This window comes from Saccostrea cucullata, unplaced genomic scaffold (genome assembly GCF_032062105.1).
Source record: "Saccostrea cucullata isolate Sc308-1 unplaced genomic scaffold, CSIRO_AGI_Scuc_v1 ctg1661, whole genome shotgun sequence".
NCBI lineage: Eukaryota > Metazoa > Mollusca > Bivalvia > Ostreida > Ostreidae > Saccostrea > Saccostrea cuccullata.
Window position 1 is genome coordinate 7692 of NW_026922650.1, and position 22307 is coordinate 29998.

At 34.4% G+C, this 22307-nt stretch overlaps 1 protein-coding gene across 1 annotated transcript; it reads left to right on the forward strand.

Annotated features, from left to right (window-relative positions):
- Positions 1 to 2729: 2729 nt before the first annotated feature.
- LOC134262161 (zinc finger protein 62 homolog) lies at positions 2730 to 17383 on the forward strand. Its single transcript, XM_062744553.1, has 6 exons — positions 2730 to 2817; positions 11920 to 12016; positions 12335 to 12485; positions 13135 to 15649; positions 16043 to 16416; positions 16551 to 17383. The coding sequence occupies exons 2-6, from the start codon at positions 11960 to 11962 to the stop codon at positions 17225 to 17227; spliced, it is 3774 nt and encodes a 1257-aa protein (XP_062600537.1). The 5' UTR covers positions 2730 to 2817; positions 11920 to 11959; the 3' UTR covers positions 17228 to 17383.
- The last annotated feature ends 4924 nt before the right edge of the window (positions 17384 to 22307 follow it).

The window sequence follows — 22307 nt, forward strand, 5'->3', positions numbered from 1 at the left end:
AGTCACTCCATTTAATTCAAGGTTACTAACAGAAAAAGTATGATCTTCTTGTCCAGGCTATAATTTGACTTTGTTATGGAGAACCACTGGAAGCTAATACTGTAGTTATATTTTATGATATAGAGATTGTGTGTGATCAAAGAATGTGTCTTGACATTTATCCATGGTCGCTCTGGTAAATTCAGCGTCACTGGTAGAAAATTTTAAACATTTTCTTGGCTAAAACTTTTTAATGGAGAGGAATTGGTACATATATATGAAAGTCCTGACTTTAATTCAATGTCATTGCAGCAAGTTCAAAGTTTAATACTAGCAGAAAAGTGTTAAAAATAAAAAAAAATCAAGGCTTTTTAACTTCACAATGGAGAATTACTGAGAGTACTTTGTACAAAGATTGCTAATGTCCTTCAAATTTAGGTCTTTGTCCCAAGATCATTATTGTCCATGCAGGCTATAACTTGTAATGGAAAAACATTGGAAGCTGGCACAGGGATTGTTTATGAACCTAAAGGCATGACCTTGATTCAAGGTCATTTTAACAAGTTAAGGTTGCTGGTATAAAAAGTATTAAAATCATAACAAATCTTTATTTTTCTTTGAAATGGAGAAATGGTGCATTTCTACATTTCACTTAATGATTACTTATGAACAAAGTATGAATGATTTTTAACCAGAGGTTTTTTTTTGTAATTTGAAGGCAATGTTTACAAATTTCAATACGGGCCTTAAAAATTTTCAGTGGAGGCGAGAGAGTGGGTTTGGGATGTTATTTTGTGAGCCCACTCACATTTTTGAACTCTTGTCACATTGACCTTGTAGTTAAATCTGTATAAGAAATAGTTGACAATTTTAAAAGAATGCTATTGCAAAAAATGCATAAAAATAGCAAAATCTTCCAAAGCTTTGAGAAATTTAGAAGTATCAAGATGGTCTTCCACTCTTCCTGTCAGTTATTAAAAGGATGCGTTTGTAGCATTTGCCTTATTATCATGAAGCAGTTTAATTACGACATCATCAGAATTCGTGTATTTCCTGAATTTTAATAAAGATACCCATACAGTTTGGATTTTTTGAAATTGCGTTCCTTTATGTTGATTTCAAAAATTCAACGGTAATCTAAAAATCGTTAATTTTATACTGTAATGTAAATAGACTACATGCACTAACTTCAATGCACAGTTAGAACTAGGGGGCTTTATTTCACAGGTGCATGTGTTCCCTGTGAAAAAAAACTTTTGTCGTGATAACAACAATTTTGATCTCTTGACCTTGGAGTTAGACTTGCGTTTTAGAAACCTCAACCTTTGCTAAAAACTGCAATGGTATGCGGGAAATCAGTGTCAGTACGCAAACACATTTTATTTTCTTTTACAACACTTATGATACTCTTTGAATGAGGAATGTATTCTGCTGATTATGTTGAGTCTCTGTGTTGACTTTTTAAAAAATTCTTTGTCCATGTTGTCAAGCGAATGAAGTTGGGTTTTGCCCCCCCCACCCCCCTCTCCCCGCACTGAAATTGCTTGTCTTTGCCTGAAATCAACTGTTTTTACATAGAGTAAAAGGTCTTTATGATTTTTTATAAGTATACGAGGGGTTATCAAAAAGTTCGTGGACTGAGGCTATGAAATTAGTACTATGTTGTCTGAGTTTACAAAATTTATAAGAAACATAAAACAACAAAAAAGAAAGAAATGTTGAAAATGTTAGCTTGATACGTTCATTATTTCCCAAATTATTATAAAATAAAAACGACATTATATGAACACCCGGCGCCGTCGCCGCTTAGTTTCAACATGTTCATGACGTTTGACAACGTCATTATTTTTCAATGTCCGCTTCTTCTTCCTCGTACACTTATTTTGATGAGATTCTAAAGAGCTAAGTAAGGACTACCATTGCTTACAAAAACTTTACTATTTTATTTTAAAATAAAATTTATGATTTGTGGTTTATTCTATGGATAGAAAAGATGATGATAACTCAATAATTTAAAATTCATTGATGTACCTAAAGCGGTTTTAATTTTATGGTGCTAGTCCACGAACTTTTTGATAGCCCCTCGTACATGTATATCTGATATACATGTAAATGCATATTCCTCCAAAAAAAAAAAAAAACAATTAAGATCTTACTAAAAGTTTGCCCCCCCCCCCCTTTTACGTATAGAGGCATTTAATACCCCCTCCCTCGCCAAAATTTTCTATTGAATTATTTTCTGTAAGTGGGAATTAGATATATTGCATTTAAAAGGGAATATTCTTTCCTCCTACACATGTATTTCGTACTTCCGTGCCTCCGTTGTATAAAAATTCCTCATTTCGCAAATTTGTGTAATTATTGTCTTTCATATTACTTTTTTTTTAGTAAATCGTTAAATCTATGTTGTTTTTGGATTTTTCATATGGAATACATTGTAAGTAAGTACTAGAAACATAATTCATGAGAAAAAACATATTTTGACCAGGGGTATATATGGGCATGGGGAGGGGGGTGTCCTGTCCACAAGTACATGTACCTGTAGTCTCATTTGTGAACATTTCACCCATTTACAGAATTTAAAAATGAAAGAAAAAGAAAGGTTTCATTAAATGCATATTTGTTATATAAAGACAGATCAACAATTATTTTACTTAATTAGTATACTGTTATTTTTGCATAAATTACGATTTGGTGAATGTAATTTTTGTTTATCCGGAAATTCTACCGTTAACACTTTACATTTAGTACTTTTGTATATCCGGTGGCGTTTTGGTCTTGGCATTCTCGCCATTTTGGGTCATTCTTGTAAAGCAGAATATCTTGCGTAATTATTGGGTAAGTACAAGGTTTGATGCACCATTTTGATTTAGAACATAAAACAAAATGTTCTTAAAATTTATTATATATCAAATGTGGTAAAGTAAATGGAAAAAGAAGTACTATATAAGAATCCCGCTAATACGAATGAGGACAAGAAATGGCGGCGGGAAGGCAACATTGCGTCTGTTTTTAAAAATAAAATATCTGTTTATTGATATGATATAGCAGGACATATTTGCATGAAATAAATAAAGTACTACCGTAATTGTTTGTTAATAAATTAACATAGTGTGTAGGTTTTTGCAAAATTTGTTTAATTATTAGCTCGAATTTCCTCTAAATCGTCAAACTTTTTTTGCCATCTCTACCCTGAGTTATCGTTCCACTGGTACTGTTGAAGCGAATCATAAGACGCCCTCTTTCGAAGGGGAAGGGGGGGTTGAAAAATTAAAAGCATTTTCATATCCCCCACTCATAAATTTATTTCATCTACAAAATATGTACGGCCATTGGCATTGCAGCTGCAGATCTGTAGCTCTCCGAAAAAAAATCGGTCATAATAAAGTACGCCTGCCGACGCCTGCCAGGAGAAAATACACCTGCCGAGAAAATCCATATGCCTGCCGTTTTATTTATTGAATTAATTTGTGTTTTGTTTAATATATTACTTTTACAGACCTTGTAGTTGATGTTTTAGGAAACAAAAATAATTTTAAAAGCACAGAATAAAGTTTTTTATCGTTTTAAAGTTCGCATTAACGGCATGGAACACGCCTGCCGAGAAAATCTAACGCCCGTGGTGTTGTTTTTCTAATATCTTATTACAATATTTTTTATTTACAATCCTTTTATAAAGTATTTGGATAATATTTCACCAAAAATTAATCCAAAAAATATTTTAAATATATATAATTTATTCGTTTAGAGTGTGATACAAGAATTTGTCGTATTAAAGGAGATAACTCTTACTTGACAATTAGAACTGCTGTGTGAAGACCACAGACATCGTGCTTTTCTTTCTTTCTTTAATACATAAAATTTTAGGTATTTGATTTGTATTTGTTATAGAATTTACAGAGGCTCAGGAACACACATGCAGTAAACACTTTGAGTTTTACGGGTAGTTATTTTGAATCAGAATCTGAAATATTCCTATGTCTATCGAACTTTTTAAAACATCAATTGAATTATTATTTCAGGTTATATATGCAACCAAGTTATAAAAGTAAATAAAAAATATTACAGGTAAGAGAAAGGGAATATAATTAAGCTATTCCTACACATCCATGTATACGTCAAGCAGAGAAGGAAATAAACGAAATGATTAAGAAAATCAGCATGTACGTGTATGTATTTGATCACATGACGTGTACAAAATATCGCTTATATACTTTTATATTTAAATCATTCCTTTTCATTCATGTAGAGAAAGGGAAGATACAGTAAATCAAATTCTAAAGAAAATTAATAACCCAGGCACTTGATCATGTTGATTTTCCACACTTTTCTTTAAAAAAAATCATAATAAAACTTGAAACCCACACCAAATGATTCGGTATGGGGTTTTAATTTAATTTTTTTTTTCAGATATAATTATGTAGCTTCAAAGAACAGTTTGTACTGTAAATTTTACTGAAAGCATGTTGTGTTTATACCATGCATGCAACATTTATGAACGATCTGGTCTGTCGTGGAAATAAACATAACTATTAAAAAGTTACTAATTTTCAAAATATAAATACGTTATTTTTCATCTTAACGTTTCAAAGTTTCGTCTATGCAAAGAACTTGGAATTGATTTTATTTATTTCAAATAGAGAAAATTTAATCCCCCAAAAGTTTAAAATTTGTCTACAATGATATGAATGTCTGAATTTATGTTTACTGTGTATACACAGACTTCACAATCGATCTTCCTGTTTACCTGACCAGTGCGTAATATTATGTGGTATTACATAATTAGGTACTGACAAACTAAGGAGATTTGCATGTGCGCTATACACACTCCATGGAGGGATAATATATCATGAACCACAAAATCATAATTAGTAAATTTTACATCTATCTGGTTATTAAATAAATAATGAATTTTAAGAAAATGTGCATCGATGGAGAAAATTTCGAATTTAATACAAATGTCTGTTTATATCAAGCTATTGAAAAGATCGTCAATTTGTATTCGAATGTTGCATTTTAGAAATTTGACCTGACTGAGAATGTATTAAATCCAGTAACGAAAAAGATAATTTATATATAGATGCAATGAAAAAAAATATAATAACTAATTGACGTACATTTATACAAAACTATGAAACACACCAGAGTCGCAAATATTTTCCTTCTTCCTTTTTTTCCGATTGGTATTGTAGAAATTGTTATAATGGTTACACAATCGGTATCTTGAATTAATATACATAAACATGTACATGTATCTTCATAAAAGTTTACCGAAATTTTTGTTGTTTATGATTCGACTTTCTTCCTTTTTGGGGAGAGGAGGTCGGGGCGAGAAGTAGAAGCATGAAAAGAAATTCTACACGTATTTACAAACTATAAGTCACATCAAGATCTCATATCTAGATGTTTAGACTGATTTGAACCAACCAATATTAGGTCTGATATGCATGATATTTAATAAAAATCGAATATATTCATTGTATTTGTGAGGTGCAATGCAGATTGCCATTATTTTTTCCCATATACGCTGGTGTATGTAGATCTATGTGGTAAATATGGAATGAATATTTCAGTTCCTCTCTTTTAATCATGACCAATTAAAGGTTATCTCTTTTAAATTTGATATTACTATATACTCTGGTGTAGATATTTAAAGGAATAAAACATTTCCTATTTTTCCATGTTCAGTATTTATCAAATATTAACTCTATGTGTATCGATATTTGTCATGGCTGCTGAAAAAGGCACAATTTATTTTTACATGGTTTTCGTGTTTAACGGGCTATGATGTCGACAGTGATTAAAAATTTCGTCTTATTAGAAGTAAGTTGAATGTAAAAACAAAAAAAAAAATTATTCTGCCTGCAGTCGCCCGTATTTAGAAAATATTTTTGCACCATTACGGAGATGCTGCGGAATGGTAGCCCTCTCCAGAAAACATCAGATAAAAAAATCGGAGAGGACTACGTTATTGCAGCTAGTGTGCTCTTGGACATATCTAGGTAAGGCCATAATTAATAAATTACTGGATTCTCATCCGAATTTTTTTAAAAATCGAGGCGGGCGGGCGGCTTTTATTTTATATTTTTTATTTTTTAAATTTTGCATATTTTTAGCTCACCTGAGCCGAAGGCTCAAGTGAGCTTTTCTGATCACATTTTGTCCGTCGTCCGTCCCTCCGTTCGTCTGTCCGTCTGTAAACTAATCACATTTTCGACTTCTTCTCAAGAACCACTTGGCCAATTTTGACCAAAATTGGTACAAAGCATCCTTGGGTGAATGGGAATTTAAATTGTTAAAATAAAGGGCCAAGTCCCCTCACAAGGGGAGATGATCAAGAAAAGATGAAAATAGGGTGGGGTCATTAAAAAATCTTCTTCTCCAGAACCACTGGGCCAGAAAAGCTGAAACTTATGTGGAAGCATCCTAGGGTAGTGTAGATTCTAAATTGTTAAAATCATGACCCCCAGATGAAGGACGGGGCCACAATGGGGAATCCAAGTTTTACATAGAAATATATAGGAAAAATCTTTGAAAATCTTCTTCTCAAGAACCACTGGGCCAGAAAAGCTGAAAATTATGTGGAAGCATCCTGGTATAGTGTAGATTCTAAATTGTTCAAATTATGACCCCCGGGGGTAGGGCGGGGCCACAATGGGGAATCAAAGATTTACATAGAAATATATAGGAAAAATCTTTGAAAATCTTCTTCTCAAAAACCACTGGGCCAGAAAAGCTGAAACTTATGTGGAAGCATCCTGGTATAGTGTAGATTCTAAATTGTTCAAATCATGACCCCCGGGGGAAGGGCGGGGCCACAATGGGGAATCCAAGTTTTAAATAGAAATATATAGGAAAAATCTTTTGAAAATCTTCTTCTCAAGAACCACTGGGCCAGAAAAGCTGAAACTTATGTGGAAGCATCCTGGTATAGTGTAGATTCTAAATTGTTCAAATCATGACCCCCGGGGGAAGGGCGGGGCCACAATGGGGAATCAAAGTTTTAAATAGAAATATATAGGAAAAATCTTTGAAAATCTTCTTCTCAAGAACCACTGGGCCAGAAAAGCTGAAACTTATGTGCACATGGAAGGATCATGGGGTAGTTTAGATTTCAAAATGACTAAATTATGATCAGTGGGGTCGGGTGGGGATGCATTATGTATTACAAGGGGGAAATCTGGTAAAGAACAGAATGGTCAAAGCTTCTCAGGTGAGCGATGTGGCCCATGGGCCTCTTGTTTATTGACCTGGTCAATCAGTGTAATTTTATCTATAATACCCAAATAAAAGTCATTGTAAAGGTTCAATTATCTCTTACTTTACACCAGCACAAATCTTTTTCAACCAATGATCCTTGTTTAAAATACTTATGTATTACAGCAATTACCATCTTTTCAGCTGTCAAAATCGTGTCGACTTTCGCGGGATTTAAAACGAAAGTAGAATGGTAGATGAATACCGATCCCGATCAGAATTAAGACAAAGAAAAACAGAAATAATAAAAAAATTGAGGCGGGGGTATAAAATCGGGGCAGGCGGGGATGAGAATCTAGGAATATTTTTATTATGGCCTAAATTTCAAAATAAAATAAATATATCTATAATGTTATATTTTAATTTATTTGTATTATATACAACAGCTACATTGTTTATGAAAGTAAGTCTTATTAGACGAACAGAAAATGCTGGTATAAGGCATATAAAGTATTGTTAAGTACGAGTTACCAACTTACCTCCTTTTATATTACTTCCAAACTCGTGTGTAAATTTTTATTGAATCAAATATTCCATTCATTTTTTAGCTCACCTGAGCCGAAGGCTCAAGTGAGCTTTTCTGATCACATTGTGTCCGTCGTCCGTCCGTCCGTCTGTCCGTCCGTAAACTTTTCACATTTTTGACTTCTTCTCAAGAACCACTGGGCCAATTTTGACCAAACTTGGTACAAAGCATCCTTGGGTAAAGGGGAATTTAAACTGTTAAAATAAAGGGCCAAATCCCTTCACAAGGGGAGATAATCAAGAAAAGACAAAAATAGGGTGGGGTCATTAAAAAATCTTCTTCTCAAGAACCACTGGGCCAGAAAAGCTGAAACTTATGTGAAAGCATTCTGAGGTACTGTAGATTCTAAATTGTTAAAATCATGACCCCCAGGGATAGGGCGGGGCCACAATGGATAATCAAAGTTTTACATAGCAATATATAGGAAAAATATTTAAAAATCTTCTTCTCAAGAACCACTGGGCCAGAAAAGCTGAAACTTATGTGGAATCATCCTCAGGCAGTGTAGATTCTAAATTGTTAAAATCATGACCCCCGGGGATAGGATGGGGCCACAATGGGGAATCAAAGTTTTACATAGAAATATATAGGAAAAATCTTTGAAAATCTTCTTCTTAATAACCACTGGGCCAGAAAATCTGAAACTTATGTGAAAGTATTCTTGTATAGTGTAGATTCTAAATTGTTCAAATCATGACCCCCGGGGGAAGGGCGGGGCCACAATGGGGAATCAAAGTTTTATATAGAAATATTTAGGAAAAATCTTTGAAAATCTTCTTCTTAATAACCACTTGGCCAGAAAGCTGAAACTTATGTGGAAGCTTCCTTGGGTAGTGTAGATTCTAAATTGTTCAAATCATGACCCCCGGGGGTAGGGCGGGGCCACAATGGGGAATTAAAGTTTTACGTAAGTATATATAGAAAAATCTTTGAAAATCTTCTTCTCAAGAACCACTGGGCCAGAAAAGCTGAAACTTATGTAGAAGCATCCTGGAGTAGTGTAAATTCTAAATTGTTCTAATCATGACCCCCAAGGGTAGGGCGGGGCCACAATGGATAATCAAAGTTTTACATAGAAATATATTGGACAATCTTTGAAAATCTTCTTAAGAACCACTGGGCCAGAAAAGCTGAAACTTATATGGAAGCATCCTGGGGTAGTGTAGATTTTAAATTGTTCTAATCCTGACCCCGGGTGATTGGGCGGGGCCACAATGGAGACTCAAAGTTTTACAAAGTAATATAAAGGAAATATCTTTAAAAATCTTCTTTTCAAGAACCACTGTGCCAGAAAAGCTGAAACTTATGTGAAAGCATCCACAGGTAGTGTAGATTCTAAATTAATCCATCATGACCCCTGTGGGTAGGGCGGGACCACAATGGGAAATCAAAGTATTACTTAGAAATATATAGGAAAAATCTTTGAAAATCTTCTTCTCAAGAACCACAGGGCCATAAAAGCTGAAACTTATGTGGAAGCATCCTGGGGTAGTGTAGATTTCAAATTGTCTAAATTATGATCAGTGGGGTAGGATGGGGTCATAATATGTATTACAAGGGGGAAATCTAGTAAAGAACAGAATGGTCAAAGCTTCTCAGGTGAGCGAAGGGCCCATGGGCCTCTTGTGATTTGTTTGTAATTAAAATGAAAGCCAAATACTTAACTTAGTAATATATTTTTAAATAGTACACAGTAAAAGAAACAACAACGCGGGCGTGTAGATTTTCTTGGCAGGCGTGCTCTACGACGCATGCAAACTGTAAAACGAATAAAACACCGAATATGTGCTTTTTAAATTATTTTTGTTTGGTAAAACATGAAGTAAATAGTCTATTAAAATAATATATATAATAAAATTTAACTTTAGACAAAAAATAAAACGGCAGGCGTATAGATTTCCTCGGCAGGCGTATTTTCTCCTGGCAGGTGTCGGCAGGCGTATTTTAGTATTACTCGAAAAATATATAGATAGACCAGAGAGCTACAGTGCTGCCCATTGAAAAAACTGTATATTTATTGCGCACAAAAAAGTGCACTTGGTTCTCGATTTATTTCAAACTGTGATCTCAAAATATTACTAACCGTGTGTTCCTAACATATTCTTTCACTGTTTCCACAACCAAACATTCCTCATAATTGTTGTTAATAGTACTCCTGACCCTGATATTGTAATCATCAAACATTTTGCTTATTTATACTGCCATTTTAGTTTCAAAGATAATTCAGTCCAATATGCTTCGTTCGGATGTCAACTACGAGAGTACTTGATAGAAGATAAAAGAATTTTTTGAAATTTTTCCTTATTTGCAATTGAGGTAAGAATTTGGAAGAATTAATTGAGAACCGAGCGCACTTTTTTGTGCGCAATAAATATACAGTTTTTTCAATGAGTGGAACTGTAGCTATATATTTTTTTTTCGGAGAGCTACAGATCTGCAGCTACGGCCATTGATGTTCATGATGTTAAAACAATAAATTCCTGCAAAATATATGAAACTGGCAAATTTAAGATACTGTTCATACATGACAAATGTAAAAATTGTTCTAACAGTGAGACAAACAAAATACATGATGTCTGTCAACAAACTTCACCCTCTGCACACATTTCTAGAAAATAATCATGTATTATATTTAAAAACACTCAATAATTTTCTTGCAGAAAAAGAAACTAAAATTAATACTGACATCACTAAATGACTGATGTTCTATACTGTAAATCGTTTTAATTCCACGGTGTTAAAATTTCACGATTTCTCAAAAAGTACCAATAGGGATGGTTTTAGTTTCACACTGCTAGAAATTATTCTATATTTCCTATAAAAATTTAGATGTTCTTTTGAACTAATGATAGTATTCACGATGGGTTACCGTTTAATATTGTTGTACCGATAATCGGAAAACATCAATTGTTGACAAAAAAATGCTACAGATTCCGATGATCAATTATAATTTTTCATAATGGATCATCGGAAACATACTTCTAATAATGTACATTCCAGAATTATCTATTTCTAGTTTAAAATTTATTTATTCTTAATGAAAGAAAATTGGCATGTGCTTCTGATACTTGCTAACTAGCACGAAGCAAAGGTGCTCAGAAACCGCGAGTGTAGGGTCATAAAATTGATAACTTGTTCGCCCACATGGCGAATTAAAAATGTGCAGGACCATTCCAGTCCCCTTACTGAAAACACGCTTTCCGCAAGTTTTTTCTTCCAATCAATTAAATAGATAAAAGTAACATGGTCCTATTGTTCGTAAATACCTTTCATCTAATCCATTTACCAGTACTACTAATTTGTGAAATCTTTAAGAACAATCCTTTTTTTTTTCTTATCCGAATTTCCTCCATTCCTCTGTGTATCGGTTATACGTGGTAGATATCCAATTAAATTATTTCCAATTACTCAGTCTTATGAAATGAAAGTGTTATTAGGTTTCTGCTTATTCCAGATAAGTTTTAAAAATATTTAAACTAAAAAAAATCTTATTCATGAATGTGATGGTGTCATCCGTTAGCTACTATTATATAATAAAGTCCAATGACCAGGAAAAGGTGATTAAGTATATAACCTTGCAAAAAAGGATAGTTAAATTGTTAATTAAATTCAATTTCATTTCCTATGATGAAATATTTATGCGAAATTTATTTTACAAAGTAACTTAAACTTCAATTTTCATTTTAAACAAATGCACAAGTGTATTTTATCATGTTTATATTTAATTATATCTAGACTTTAATTGACCAAGTGATGTATTCAAAGGGTTCAAAAATCACAGAGATTTTGGCTTAACAGATTTAGCTGTAGGCTCCTAACTTTAAATCTTTAGGAGCCCACTTGGCTAGTGGAAATTTTAGTTAAGTTTAAACCATGCATGTATTTTTTTTTATATACCAAACTATGACATCCGATTATAATCGGTAAAATCGCATCGGAAGCAGTTACCGATTCCAACCGATGATCGATTGTGAAAATTAACCGATGTCCCATCACTAGGGTTTAATTTGAATTATATTTCGTGGAAAAATGATGTATCACAAACATACTGAAATTAAAACCATCATGATTATTTGCCAATCTACAGTAATTTAAGTATTTTTTTCATATATAAGTAATTCTTCTGCAGCCAATATTCTTCTCAATTTTAATTGCAGAATTTATTAGAAGATGAGCTGAGATTCAGCAGTGTCAAAAATGGTAGATGCAGAGACCCAGACGTATACCTCTCTGTCAGAGGATGCCCATTATATGGTAAGAGGATGTAGACTCAGCATGACTGAAGGGTACTGAAAATTAAAATATAGGTATAGAAATCAGGATGTTATTGAATTCAACATTTGAAATCTTTAGAAAAATATTGATTGATTCAGTTTATTTTCCCTCCTCACCATGCTCAGTTAAAGCAGATGAACAATTTGTAAAATAATTTCTAAAATAAGCTTATTAATCATGATTTTAGTTAATTATGACTTTTTGTACAAGATAAGTAATGTAAATTTATAAGTTGACAGATGTCAAGTGGAATGTTCCTAAAATGTATATTGAAACTTTGTTCTTTATTTTTAATAGGTGCAGAAGGCTGTAGAGAAAGGAAATGACATCTTCTACGTTAGTAATAATCTGAATACAAAAGAAACAACCTACTTTGGGACAGATCTGGGCAAGAAATTCCTGGATAGTAAACGGGAACTGCTTTTGGAGTTCTACAAGTTCTGTGTTGGTTAGTAGATAACATGGTCACAAATGGTAACTTGAAATATTTTTATATAATTTTCTACAATAAAAGTGAATGCGATTGGGCAGCAGGCAAAGCCTTTTTTTAGCCATCTGTGAAATATTTAGTATTCTGTAGACATACTTTTTCCACTGGGTCATAATTCCACAAAATCTCAATATTGGTTTAATCTGCGGGGAGAAATTTACACAAATTTCCTAGACTATCACTTTATACCTTACATGTATATTGAATACAAGGGGACAAATTTCTGTGGAAAATTTCTGACCATGTTACTGTACATAGCATAGATTAATACCACGTAGAAAAATGTACTTCTACAGTAATTATAAATCATTGTTAAACATAGAAAACCATGCACAGGAAATGTAAATAAAATGCTCCGAATTTCTTCATACATAGACTGAAAAACAAGAACAATTTAGTTATAAAAAAAAATTAAGATCAATTGTAAATAATTTTGAAATGGTTTTTTTTTTTATTAGTACTTGTAATAATACATCTCTAGATAGTATTGTTTGACAATCATTCCTGAATAAAAAAAACTCAATCAGTGAAAATTGCAAATTTAATGAGGATCCTGATTGAACACTGGAGAGCCATTCAATTACTTGTGCTGATTTTTTTTTTCCAGAGACCTATTCATCAGAATCTGGTACAGTTGCAGTAATAACTACAGACAGCTCAGAAGAGCCCACAACATCAAAAATACAAGAAGATGAATCACAGGAGGAGGAGGAGATATATGACGATGATCGCGACGAAGATTGGAAGGCTGATGATAAACCCGCTGGCACTCCAAGTAGAATAAAACACACGACCAGGCGCACCCCAAAGGTAGAACAGGACGAAAAGACTGGAGTTAAGTGTGATAAATGTGACCAAATCTTTAAGACAGATGAGTATTTGAAGCAGCACATGCAGATTCATGAGAGAATCAACTACCATTGTCCAGACTGCGACAGGCCTTTCAGCGTGAAGCGATACATTTACAACCACATGAAAACCATGCACGGGAAGGATTACAACGCTTCCATCCAAATCAAGATGACTCCCTATGTACCGTCGGACTGCCCGGAATGTAAAGAGACATTTCCTTCCACGGAGATGTTGGAGATACACATGAAAAGAGAACATCAATCAGGCAAGCCGGCAAAGTCTAAAACACCTAAAGTCATCCCATTTAGAACATCCAAGAGAATTAGAAGAGCAACTGAGAAAGCGAAGAGCAGTCAAGATAATTCAGAAAGTAAAGAAGAAAATGAGGAAGCAGAGGAGGAAGGAGGAAAAGCCCCTGTTGAGAAGAAGGTCAATGAAACAGATACTCAGGAGTACGCCTTCGTCTGTCGAGTCTGTCAGAAGGGATTCAACCTCAGGCGATCTATAGGAGTTCACATGAGAAAATCCCATAACATGGCTTATCACGAGGAAGACAATGAGATAGAAAAAGAGGAGGTTAAAGATGTAGAAGAACCTGTTGTGGCTACCCCAGTTAAGGAAAAAGAGTCGCCGGAGGAAGCAGAAGGAGATGTGATTACCACAAGGTCTGGAAGAAAGTCAAAGAAAAGTAGCAGACTTCTAGAGAGTGAAAGTCCAAGCAAAGGATCAGAGAGTCCCAAGAAATTTACTTCTGACAAGTCCCCGGTGAAAGGAAAAGCAATAAAAAGAGATTCCAAACCAGTATCGGAGGAAGATGGTAACAAGGAAAACCTATCAGATCAAACGGATGATGGTGTGAAAGAGGTGGAAGAAGATAATGCTGATAAAGAGAATACTGGGGAGGAAGAGATGGAGGAAGATGGTGTTGAAAAATTGAAGGAAGAAGAGGAAGAAATTCATGAATCTGATGAAGAATACAACCCTGTGATGGAGGATGAAGAAGAGTTCAAACCAAAGCCTACCAGAAGCTCCATAAGAGGAACACGTGGTACAAAAAGGAAGCCTGTCTTTGATGAAGGTATTGAGATAAATGGAGTCATGTTGACCACCCCCGGCAGAAAAAAGAGAAAGGATGGCACTGTCAACATTCCACAACAGAGAATAACTAACCAGAATTTGCTAGAGGGTCGCTGTGAAGAGACAATTGTGGACAATAAGGTTTGGTACAAATGCCTTCTATGTAGCAAGACTATGAGAATGCGTACTGCAATTATCAAGCACTTGAAGACTCATGATGAAATGCTGGAGGGAGCGTATCAATGTTACATCTGCGACGTTCGCTTCTCTACCAACTTCAAGCTAGGAAATCATTTGAGAGACCTTCATAAAAAGTTGAATGCTTTTGAATGTGAGAAATGTAAACTCAAGTTCAGTGGTCGCAAGGCATTTATAGAACATGAGGCAATTTGTAATGTTGATCCAGACAGTGTTGCCCCAAATCCACCAAGTGAAGAGGAATTGAAAATTCAGACAACATGCATCTTTTGCAAGGAACAATTTCAGTCAAGGGAAGAGTTGCAAGAGCATGAAAACTCGCATATGTCTGAGAGTGGTGCCTTTCTTTGTCCACACTGTGAATTGTCCTTTTTGGAAAAAAGCTTTTGTAAGCTCCACATCTTGACCATTCATAGCCCAGATGAGAACTTGGTGGAAGAGAAGGATGTCAATCCGTTTCAATGTCGCTTGTGTTTGAAAATCCTCAACACCCAAGAGACATATGATTCCCACATGAAGATCCACGACGACGATTCCTTGATCTGCAAAATCTGCAACAAACGCTTCAATTACCCTTACACTCTGAGAAATCACCACATGCTGCACCACTCGGAGGAGTATGCCTTCAAGTGTCCTCACTGTCCGCAGCAGTTCAAGCTGAAGCGTTACCTGACCAAACACATCACCGACAAACACGAAGAGGCTGCCACACCAAAGGAGAAAGTGGACACCAAAACCTGTAAAATTTGTGACGAGCCGTATGTGTCCAAATTTGACCTCTTGGAGCACATGAAGGAAAATCACGAGCATGTTATCAACACCAACCGTAAAGCCACAGATGATCCAGAGAAGTTTGGCTGTGCCCGCTGCCACAAGGTGTACAACACTGTCGATGACTTCATCATCCATGTGTCCAATCACAGACCCAAGAAGAAACTGGTGTGTGACTTTTGTGGGAACACGTTCAACACCAAGTCAAACCTTAATACCCATGTGTAAGTATACTAAAGAGACTTTTATTTGACCATATGTCATAAATATTCAAATATTTGACCATAAATCTGTGATACTATATTTTTATTTTTATTCAAAATGTTTACAAAAGTTCAGTATGCAGTCTTGCTGGTAATTAAAGTTAACTTCTTTTTTTTTAAATTAGAGTTTTACTTGGCACACTTTTGATCATTACTTCATTATTAGCCACTTGTTAATGTACATATTTCATTCAAAAAAGATGTTAAAACTCATCTCAGTTTCATACTTTCTTTTTAAAAAATAAATAACTCACAAAATGCTGCAGAAATCAAGGGTTTTCAGTTTTTCAATCATGATTGTAGGATGCAAGAAAGCAAATTGTACTAATGCAAAGTTATTGTTTTGTCTTGCAGGAGATTGAAGCACAGCACAGTGCGTCCATTTGAATGCAACATCTGCAACAAGAAGTATGCTTTGCGCACCCTGCTGAACCAGCATGTCCGCTTCCAGCACTGCAACGAGAGACCCGTCTCCTGCAACATCTGTGGGAAGGGATTCCGAACCAAGAGTCAGCTCCAGAAACACAGCTACTCTCATCGGGAGAACACCATTGACTGCGAGGCGTGCGAACACAAGAGCTGGACAATGGAGGGATACAAAATCCATTTGGTGGCCACTCATCCAGAGCTGGCAATGGAGAAGAAGATTCACCACTACACTTGTCAGTACTGTAATAGAAAATTTGCTGTACTTCACCAGTACAAACGTCACCTGGCTATCCACACAGGTAATTAAAAAACAAATATTTTAATGAAAAAAGATTTTCTCTTTTCAAGTACAGTGAAGTAAATTCTGAAGGATTTATATAAGGTCAATATATAAATTGTGATTTACAGTCTAATTTTGTCATTTATTTTTCAGGTCAAAAGCCTCACAAATGCAATCATTGTGACTATGCCTGCTCAAGCCTGGGAACTCTGAACAGCCACATAAAGAGAGTCCATAACCCTTCCAGTCGAATCTTCCAGTGCAACTTCTGCTTCATGACCTTCGCCGAGGCTGGAAAAATGTACCGACACATGGACACCACGAAGCACATTGAGAACTGCCGCCGCAACGGTGTGGACCCACACACCATCAGAGAGGATGTTTCCTACCTCATAAAGAACAAAGAAAACACCACCTCCAGGCGGGGCTACAACATGGGACAGGCCATGAAGAAGATGAGACCAACGGAGATCATCATAGAAAATGTAGATCAGATGGAGCCCGAGGTTCAGGTGGAGGCAGTCGTGGAAGATCCAGGGGAGTATTCTCAGGAAGAGCTGAAGATTGAGGTCCCCATGGCAACCTCAGAAGAGGAGGTGACAGAGGTCATTCAGGAGGTCCAGGAAGTGCAGGAAGAAGAGGTCCAGGAAGGGGAACAGCAGATCGAGATCAACAGCGAGGTCCTGCAACAGATTCTTGAAGGAGCTGCTCTGGGTGCGGGCCAGGACCAACTGCCACAGAACATTGAGATCAAGACACAGCTGGATGAGGATGGTATGCAGTGCTTTGTGATTCAGCTGCCTGAGAACTCTGAGTTTACTGTTGTTTAATTATAGACTTAATAATTTATTCATGGTGAACAAGTCTTCGATAGTTGATATTTTTGTCATTTGTTAAAGTTGATGTGAATACTTGTTATATGTGGTTTATGCTACTGTTTTGATTTCCTTCTATATTAAGCCAGTATTCAGTATCTTAAAATTACTTAAATCCATAGGAAAATACTTTTGCTTAATGGTTTGAATGTTATTTTTGGGTAGGGTAGCATTGGATTCAAAAGGAAAGTTTTTTTTTCTCTTTTTCTGTTTTGTAAAGTATAGTATTAATTATAATTGAACTATTAGGCCAAAATAAAAAATAGTCTTGTTTCCTGCTACCCGACCTACCCTATTTTTTTGCACCCGACCCTAAAGTTTTTTTTAGCTTTTGGGGAAAAAATTCAAAATTTTAGAAATTTCATCATGTTCATGTTTCAAAAGTGAAAAAATTATATATTCTCAAGTTGTATTTCATCAAATATATGTTTAAAATATGGACTTTTGTAAAATTCCACTTGAATTGTGCATCCAAAGACATGGAATTTCACTTTGAAAGGTGATATTGACAGATGAAGTGATTCTTAGCTATCTAAGCTATGACATGTTCAATTTGGTTTTGTAGTAGTTCATATCCAAAAAAATACCGTTGGAAAAAATAAAATAAAATTAAAAAATAAAATAATTTTCCTACCTACCTACCCTATTTTTTTCTGGCTGGTAGCAGGAAACAAGACTATTATTTTTTTTGGCCTTATGAATCAAATGATTTCAGTATGATATTCAAAAAAAAGAAAGTTCAAACTTGGCAGTAATATTTTATGGAAATTGTGTTACAGGCAGTTGTACCCATTGTAAATAATTCATGTAATGTCACGATAGTAATATCATTCTCCGTAACATGTAGGTTTTGATTGTAGATTTCTCTGTTTTTATCCTTGTACTTCTTTCTTGGACTCTTCAGGTACCTATGATATATTTGACTCTCTGACTAAGGTACGACTTGGTGGGTTGAAAGTCATTCTAAATTTTTTTTTTTTTCTGAGTTTTTAAAAAAATGTAAAAATATTTACTAAGGCCATCCTTAAAAAATTGTTTGTTTGGAATTGCCGCCTGAAGGGTTTCAGACACAGGAGGGAGGGAGGGAAATTACTTTTTTTTAATTGAAGATTTTAAATTTTTGATGAAAATCTCGGTAAACAGTAAATACATTTTCTGCCATTTAAAGAAAGTATCTACTATTAACAAAAAAAACCTAATTTTACATAGATCTGACACTATATTTCAGTGTTTTGTTTGGTACATGTAATACATGTAATGGGCAAAAAAAAATTGATTAAATTAAAAAAAAAATCTTCCTACTTTTAGTCAATAAAATTTTTTCAGGAGGGGGCATTTCAATGAGGCGGGAGGCAATTCCAAACAAACTTTAATTTTATTTTGGCCTAATACTATAGAACTTGTATGGGAAAATGTACCATCATGTAAATTTATGTTGAAAGTAAGATCTTTTTCAGAGGTAGCATTTTGTTATGCAGGTGAAGTGATTCATTATCTTAAACTGCATAAAATTCAGGTACAATAATGACAGTCTTTTCTGTTCAACATTTATTTTGATTAACAATTATTTTATATTTTCTCATGTTATTTTTAAAATCAATACTTGATGTTAAATTAAGAATCTGTTAAAACACTACATTATACAGTTGTTAACCATTGCAAAACTATTTAACGTATTTGACAAACTTTTAATGTCATATCCTAAATATTAGATAGATTTTAAGGTAACTCATTATGAGTCTGTATAATTTATTTGAAATTCATTCAGTCTACCTATCTTTAGATTTTTTTTTTAATTTTTGGAAAGAAAAAAGGATTTTTGTGTAAAAATTATATAACATCTGTGTTCATTAAAGTTCTGTCAATATTTGACGGTGTTTGTTTTAAATTGATGCTTACAGCCTAATACAAAGTATGATTTTTGACTACCAGTTTTTTTTTATTTTAAGTACAGAGTAATAAGATAAGAATTCAAATTCTCTTGCAGATATGACATGTTCAGAATAAATGCAATTGATACTGAAGTAACATAAAAATGCTCATGTTGAAGGAAACCAATATACAATGTAACAGAATAATCCCTTACTGCAGGAAACCTACTTCAAAGTTTAAACAACAAAACATTGACTTGGAAATTTACTTGGATACCTTAACTCAAAAGTATCCCTCTGGCTAAGAACCAATGTCAGGTATGAGATTTTCAAACAAGGAGGAAATTATTGAGAAGGAAGGTTCAGTTTCAATACAGATCTTGCCCTGTGATTTACTTAAAAATGAAACTGATGTAAAAAATGAAAACTCTTGTATTTTAAATCATTGAAATTTCATGCATAAAAAATTATAAAAAATATTCTCACATGCATTTCTAAATGCTAATTGGGACGTCATAAACGTGCATTTCCCCATACTTTTTTAAAAAATGTTGCAGAAGTCAATTTTCAACGGTATTTTTCAGAAAATATTGTCCAGAGGTATTGTTTGAAATAGAGAAATGCATCAAATTAATGACGCTATATTCCTAGAATGGTACTCCTTCATGTCATATTCTTTCCTGATCTTTCAAAGCCGTAAACTCAACTAATATTTAAGCCACTTTCAGAACTTTTTGAAAACATTAATTTTTTAGGGCACAACAAAGCTAAAGCCATACCTTCTTCTTTGCAAAAAAGATGCTTTCTAAAAAAAAATTCCCATGAACAGAGCAGATCGCAAAAATTCGTTGGCTCGGCAAGTCATAGTGTTCAGACAAGATGTGTTTGTGAAACACTGATGCCCCCGTATGGCAACTTATGGCGAGGGTTGAATTCTCTCGAATGCATTTCAAACTCCAAAGGTCAAGGTCAAAAGTGTACCGAAAGGAAGGTTATAAGGAACTCACCTGTGAAATAGGTAAGCCCTAGTTCTAACTGTTCAAAGGTTAGGACCAAGGTTAAAAATGGGTCAAACTCTTAGGTCAAGGTCAAAATATTTTTACCACCTGGAAGGTCTTGTCACAATGAATACATAATTTATGTGAAGTATGAAAGCCCTATCTCCAACTGTTCTAAAGTTATGGCGAAGGTTAAAGTGTGGTATTATTATTTTTTTTTTGTAAAAGTAAATCAAACTCCAAGGTCAAGAGGTCATATTTTGTGGTACCCCAAAAAAGGTCTTGTCACAAGGAATACACATGTGAAATATAAAAGGCATAGCCCCACCCACTCAAAGGTAAAGTTGACAACAGACAGATAGGACAAAAACAATATACGTTGTATCTCTGGGATCTTTTGATCCAGAGGCATAAAAAACGGTATATAGTTTACCTCGTAAACATCAGTAAAAAATTCTCCAATAGGACGTTAACAGTATACACTCGATCATCCTTGTGTGCAAGTTTTATATGTTGATGCATCTTGGGGTCCAACATGTATCCATTAAGAAGTACATGACATGTACAAGTGTAGATCACAGTGACCTAGGATCTGAATTTTATCATTATTACATGTATATGTCAAAACTTTACTTGAAATAGTAATATCCACTTCAAAAATCAAAAGATGTGGAGATGCTTGCAATACTGGTGTGATTGAGGATGAAATTCATTTTGTTTTTCACAGTAAATTTTATTCCACTAAGAACGGCATACATGTACCTAAAACTTACAATATAACCAAGGAAGTATTAATCTTGACAATGAAAGATACATTTTACGATTAACTATGTTCATTTCCATCATTGTGACACGATCGCGGTGTTTTTCTTTGAAGTTTACTGTTCTGTATTAGCAATACAGAATGGGACTTTGGTGGGCGGAGCTACTCTTTCCGTTCTGTATTAGCCAACTATTCTGTATCTACAATACAGCACGGTCTAAAAATAAATCTGATTCAATTTAGCAATAGCACGTACAAATAGTAAATGCTGATGTTTTTCTATCATAAATTTTAGAGAAATACCCGGTAGTAATCCTGAAAATGTAAAATGTCAAAATTTCTCAATCACTTTTTAAAAAACTTATTCCACACAGAATCTACACGTAATTTAGATCCAAAGGAAAACGAAAATTCGCAAATTTCGAATAACATAATCTAATCTACGCGTAATTTCGATCCAAACGAAAAGATCCACTGTCCTCGTGCAAAATCATTCAAGTCCATTTTTCGCGTTTTAATCCTTCTTGCTTACGACAATCACACGTCTCTTTCACTACGTTTTAATGTCGCAAATCAATTAGAAAAAAAAATCCGTGATATCAAAGTCCATCGAAGAATTTCCTGTAAATCCTGTTTTTTGTAAATCTAGTTAAACCGGGATTTTAAGAACCCTGAAATAAATGATAATCAATCTATATCTATAGATCACAACAATTACGGTTAAATCCTCCACTTTATCCATTAAGACTGACTATCACTCGATTACGTCTACCCAGTTAAATTTTCAAAACTAATCTGACCGAATTTTACGTTTTCCGTGGAAATATATATACTGTGGATGCGTACTCCCCGTCGGGGCCTCATCTACACAACTCTGGCTGAAGATGCTGTAAAGTTATAAAGTGGGCGGAGCTATTTTTGATTGATCGTGTCACAAATCATTTAGAGAACTCGACAGGTTCTAGAACCCGTCTCGTTCTCTAAATAATACTTACAAATATGCCTTTATACAGAAGGCGTAGGTTTAAAGTTTTGATCAAATTTTATACTTCATTTCAACTCAACTGTCTCGGACAAGTTTTTAAACTTGTTATTTATTTCTAAAAGTCTTAAATACAGTGGTATACAGTAAAATACATAAAAAAATAGGTGTTGTTCATTATTAGCTAAGTGTTCGTATAAATTTACGAGAGTTTTCATTGGCTTTCGTCATTGATTGTGACGTCACGTTTCTCGGTAGCCCTAAGTTATGTTGTGGTTACGTCTCAATCCAACGACATTAGTCGAAGAGTTCGGACGCTTTTTTGTATCGAAGAGATTTCTCTGCAATTTCTACTGCTATACCCAAATAAATGGCACCGAAGATGCCGGAAAGAAAGACTAAGAGGGTAATGCCCCATTTT